The sequence below is a fragment of the Atta cephalotes genome, assembly GCF_000143395.1.
Source record: "Atta cephalotes unplaced genomic scaffold scaffold00026, whole genome shotgun sequence".
NCBI classification, from domain to species: Eukaryota; Metazoa; Arthropoda; class Insecta; order Hymenoptera; family Formicidae; genus Atta; species Atta cephalotes.
Genome location: NW_012130090.1, coordinates 3,035,555 through 3,041,363, shown reverse-complemented (window position 1 = coordinate 3,041,363; position 5,809 = coordinate 3,035,555). Strand labels below are relative to the sequence as shown.

Genomic DNA, 5,809 nt, shown 5'->3' with positions numbered 1-5,809 from the left:
TAATATATATATATATATATATATATATATAAAAGATTGAGACATGATTTTTATGGAGATTAAAACAATAACGAACATTAACTTTACAGAGGTTCGACTGTAAATCAAATAAATTAATAAATAAGTATCAACAAATTATTTATAAATACTTTATTGATAATATTTTTTGCCAGTAATCCTCTTTTAATACTCATGATAAGCATCCCCTAATTAGCTTTTTCTTATCCTTGTTAGGATAGTTATGAAAATAAAATAACTAAATTGAACAAATGGATCAAGTAATTGAATTAAACAAATAAATATGTAAATAATAAATAAGAATAAAAAACGATAAAACTGTAGAAAGGGAGTAATTGCCGATGACTTTGACCTTGACATATGTTGTCAAGATCATGACCCTGAGTAACCATCAATAAATTTTAGCAGTCGTTCGTTATTCGTTAAAAAGTTATTAACAAAAGAAATTTTAAAAAATATCGTTTTATTAGATTGGTTCCACGCGAAGCAACTCCCACCTTACCGCTCTCCCCCCTGCTTGAGGGCGTACGACTTCCACGCGAAGCGACTTTCGAAGTCGTGATCCTGAGTGATCTTCAATTAGACTTCGAAAGTTACTTCATGTGAAAGTAGTGCCTCTAGCAGGGAGAGGTGGAGTGAGAGTCGCTTCGCATAAAAGTCATGCATCCCCAAGCAAAAGGAAGACGAGTGGGAGTTGTTTTGTGTGGAAAGTAATTACGTAAGCAAGAAAGGGGATATAGGATAGTTTTTAATATTATATATAGCAGAAATAAAATATTTTTTCAAACTTTTTTTGTTAATAACTTTTTAACGAATAACGAGCGACGGCTAAAACTTATTGGAGGTTGCTCAGGGTCATGATCTTGACACATATATCAAGATCAAGGTTATCAGCAGTCACTCTCCTTTTCTGCAGTTTTACCTAAAAAATCAGACAAATTTCTAATTTCTTGTGATTTATTTTTACTTATTTTTTATTTGTTCATTTATTTATTGATTTATTCATTTATTTATTAATAAATTAGAATAATTTCAATCAAATAAAATTTATTTGATTTCAAAAAGTGATGTTTAAATTAAAAAAATGACGTTCAAATCAAAGAAATTTTTTCTTTAATCATACAGCAAAGAACATTTCTTTGAATCGAAGAAACTTTTCTCTGGATGCATCAATTATTATTTGTATATTTAATTAAATGCGGTGTACAAAATATTATTCTAATATTACGAGAAATATAAAAGTCCCGGAGGAGCACGTGCGGCAATACAACATATATCAATAAAATAAAAAGTGTAGATCGCGTACATTCACACTCGCATAAAATACAATTATTCGCGGCAAGCACACTCGAACTGTCAGAATCGAAACAAAAAAATATAAAATAGAATATAAAAAAATAGAATATTAAAAAAGGCTAAAAAGAGTTAAAAAAAGAAAAGTACAAGAGTACATAAAGATAGAAAAATACAGAAAGAGTACAGAAAAATAGGAAAAAAAGAAAGAAAAGAAAGATAAAAGATTGAGCAAAGTTAAAATCAAGAGAAAATGCAATTTTTATTCTTCTTTTTTTGAGTAACGATTATCTTTACAAAGAATATTTTCTTGATAATATAATTTTAAAATTATATTATCTACTTATTATTTACTTGAAATAAATAATATTTATATAACATTTTTCTGTACGTACACGCGCACACGCTTCAGAAAGAATTAAACTGAGTTCTCGAAAAATTCTTGTCCGATTTTCGTAATCGAAATATTAATTTCTAAAGCGCTCAATATTCGCCATTGATATCTTGGCATGCGGACTGTCTGGCAAGCGACCCGCGCCGCAACACCGTGAGCTCCAAACGTCATATCTCAGATGACTTACCAAGCCATTCCTGCTCCTCACAGCCCGCCAAGCGATCAGTACTCGGTAGGCGCAAACTTGGCAATAGTAGGCTGAGCGGGCGCGCGTATTTAGCTATCTTCAAAAATTAATAACGCATAGCGCTATTCGCCTATGTAATTATACCTCTATATTTTATAATTTTTAGTAATATATTAATGTTGGACGGGATCTCTCCTTTTTGGTTATAATTATTTATTTGTTTAGTTTTATCTATATAACTATTATTGATTTTAACTTTGCTCAATCTTTTATCTTTCTTTTCTTTCTTTTTTTCCTATTTTTCTGTACTCTTTCTGTATTTTTCTATCTTTATGTACTCTTGTACTTTTCTTTTTTTACCTCTTTTTAGCCTTTTTTAATATTCTATTTTATATTTTTTTGTTTGTTTGTTTCGATTCTGACAGTTTGAGTGTGCTTGCCGCGAATAATTGTATTTTATGAGAGTGTGAATGTGCGCGATCTACACTCTTTATTTTATTGATATATTTTGTATTGCCGCACGTGCTCCTCCGGGACTTTTATATTACTGATATCCCGGAGGCGATACATAATGCAATAACGTATTTCTCCAGCACGTGAGCTTGGGGGATGAAATATTGTGATATATTGCGCAGGCTGGGGGAAGTATTCCTCAGTTTTGTAGCTTTAGTGCCAAAATGGGGGGAGGGTTTCTGTCCATCGTAATGATATATATATTTCGGCGCGTTGGTCTAGCCGCTTTATATTGTATGACCTCAGGAGGGAGATGTCCCCATGGGGAACTTCTTTGATAAATAAAAGATAATATCTTGTTAACTTTTGGGAAAGTTGCAAAATGGTAAAAGATTTTTCGACTTAATTTACTCCACTCTACCTATCCATTAAATATTTGGCAATTATTCTGGACACTGTGTTTTGTGTGTGTGCGCGCGTGCTTAAGGAATTCATAGACAGTGCTCAAGATTCGAAGTGATCTTAAGTTAGTGCTTAAGATATCATGAACCAATCAAAAAGCTGTATTACTATCTTAAGACATTGCTTGAGATGGAATTAAAATGAAGAACGAACTATGGATTCTGGTCTGAAATTTTATAATAGTGCGCAATTCGGGAATTAAAACTATGCTACAACGAGGTTATATCCCATGTATAATGAAAGTCAAGAGTTTAATTATTATTCCCCACTCATGCTTTGAGGTTCGCTATTATAAGATTCCAGTATAATTTCATTATATATATTATATACAAACCTCTTTCAGGACCTTCTTGTATGGGACCTGAACTAGCACTGCTATTTGACACACTTGAAAGATCTCGGTCTAAATTGTCTACACTACTGCTATAATAGTGCTCTTCCTAAAATATAAAATTTGCATTTTCTTGTATAATTATAATATATCAGTATATAATATTCATGTACCATTACAATGTATATCAAATCTTTTTCTATTTTGAATATTGAATCAAAATTATGAGACAATAATAACATACACAAATTTTAATATTTCGGTTACAACAGCATACACATAGCTTTTTAACGAATTTTATAAGAAAAAAACTTTTACGATTGTACCCTTGAAATTTTTTGTTCAATAATATTTATTAAATTCCCATCTAATATTTTTTTTCGTTTAGACTCTATGTAAAAAATAAAATCTTAACATAATTGTTACCTTATAATATTTGCGATCCTTTTTATCTAATCCCTCATCATCTTTTATTTCTTCTTTTTTTATATATTTTTCTTTTACTTCTGAAACGTCTTTACTATCTTCTTTCTTTCTGAACTTTTCAGAATTTTCACTATTCAAAGAATTAATATTGAATTAATAAGATATTTTTAATACAGAAATTTAAAAATTAATTCTCATATTAAGATATATTAATTATTTATATTAATCTTATTTATATTATTTATATTAATCTTATTATATTCTTATATCTTTTATTAAATTATCTATATAATTTTCTATTAAAAAAAAAAAAAATATAAAAAAATATAAGTTCTAACAAGTAACTCCAATAATACGATGCAGTAAACTGTATCATATTATAAATATTAATATATAAATGTTTTAAATTGTATTGCTCACTGATGCGTTTGACTGGAGGAACTTCGTTTTTCTCGTTGTTCCTTGTTTTCCTTTTCTAGCCGAGTGTCTCCATTATTATTTTCTTTCACAGTTACTCCATTGCTGACTTTTTCACTTGTTTCATTATTCGTTGTATCTTGTGTCTTAGCAGCCTATACAAATAAATATAAAAAACTTATAACTTTCTCAAATACTTTTGAAATAATCTCCCCTCTTTTTTTCACACTCCTTCTCTCTCTTTGCTTTACATAAAAATGAAAATAAGAGAAATAATCCAGTCCAATTGGCTTTGATATCTCAATAAATGTTATCCAGGACATTAATTTTTTTTATTGAATAACATTTAAGAAGTTTTAGCCATCGATCAAACACTGTGCATAATGCCGGCGATACTGTAAGGCCCTGCGCATAATGATTAGGAATAAGAATGAATATTAAGATTTCAATCTATCAGAAACCGTATATTCCAGTGTAAATGATATCGGATTAGTATCTGGTTGAAATCTTAATATTTATTCTTGTTTCTAATTTATTTTATTGTATTTTATTGTATTCTATTGTATGTAGACACTAACTTTCAAGCCTAACTCAAAAAGTATTAGGTGTACAACTTTGCATCCGCCGTTTTTTTCCGAAATTCGAGGCTTTATTGTAAAAAACTGGTTATACATTTATGATTCAAAGTATTGTCCATCGCTGGCCATTACTTTCTCCCATCTTTCGGGTAGCGTACGAATCCCGCGTCGAAAAAACTGGTCATCTTTTGAGGCTATCCACGAATCGATCCAATTTTTTACTTCTTCATAAAACCGGAAGTGCTGATCAGCCAGGCCGTGTGCCATTGATCGAAACAAGTGATAGTCAGAGGGAGCAACGTCTGGAGAATGCGGCGGGTGGGGTAGGACTTCCCATTTCAACGTTTCCAAGTATGTCTTGACCACTTTCGCAACATGGGGTTGAGCATTGTCATGCTGCAAAATCACTTTATCGTGTCTCTCGTTGTATTGCGGCCGTTTGTCTTTCAATGCTCGGCTCAAACGCATCAATTGCGTTCGATACCGATCGCCTGTGATTGTTTCAGTCGGTTTTAACAGTTCATAATACACTACACCGAGCTGGTCCCACCAGAGCATGACCTTGGACGTCAAAATCACCGTTCTTGAAGCGTTGAAACCACTCACGACACGTTCTTTCACTAATAGCGGCCTCACCATAAGTATTTGAGAGCATTCGATGAGCCTCAGCTGCAGATTTTTTCATATTGAAGCAAAAAATTAAAACCTCCCGCAAATGACGAGAATTTGGCTCGTAAACTGACATTTTCAATCGAGAATGACTTTATGATGCAGACACAAATCGACTAATGTTTCTATGGGGTTATGTTGACAGATGCCAAAGTTTATTGTATGATGTCTATGATCTATTTATTTCGACCACCACTTACCGCTAAAGCCAGCTATAGGAAAACGGCGGAAGCAAAGTTGTACACCTAATATTTAATGGAATAACTTTATTACAGTTTTAAAAAACTGTGTTTTAAAAAACTCTTGACATCAACTATTCTGGCATCAAAAATAGGGTATTTCATTTTAAAAAAGTCAATTCGATCTTGACTTGATCTTGGTGATGCCACCCAAAGTAAGATGGAAACTGATAAGATGGAAATAGATCTTTTTGTAACTTTTTATCTGAAACATTTCTTTCAAAAATGTCATCCTCCCGAGTAAATCCGGGATCGCGACCTTTTTTGAATATATAATAATTATATATATATATATATATATATATATATATATATATATATATATATATATATATATATATA

The 5,809-nt window shown here is 31.2% G+C and overlaps 1 protein-coding gene across 1 annotated transcript in view; it reads right to left on the bottom strand.

Annotated features, from left to right (window-relative positions):
• The window catches only part of LOC105620462 (THO complex subunit 2-like), a 29,915-nt gene that overhangs the window by 14,348 nt on the left and 9,758 nt on the right, over nt 1–5,809 (bottom strand). Inside the window, exons 13-15 of the mRNA XM_012201951.1 lie at nt 3,985–4,136; nt 3,565–3,673; nt 3,142–3,247 (exon numbers count right to left, since the gene is read on the bottom strand). Of these exons, the coding sequence (XP_012057341.1) occupies nt 3,142–3,247; nt 3,565–3,673; nt 3,985–4,136 (367 nt within the window). The remainder of the gene's footprint in view (nt 1–3,141; nt 3,248–3,564; nt 3,674–3,984; nt 4,137–5,809) is intronic.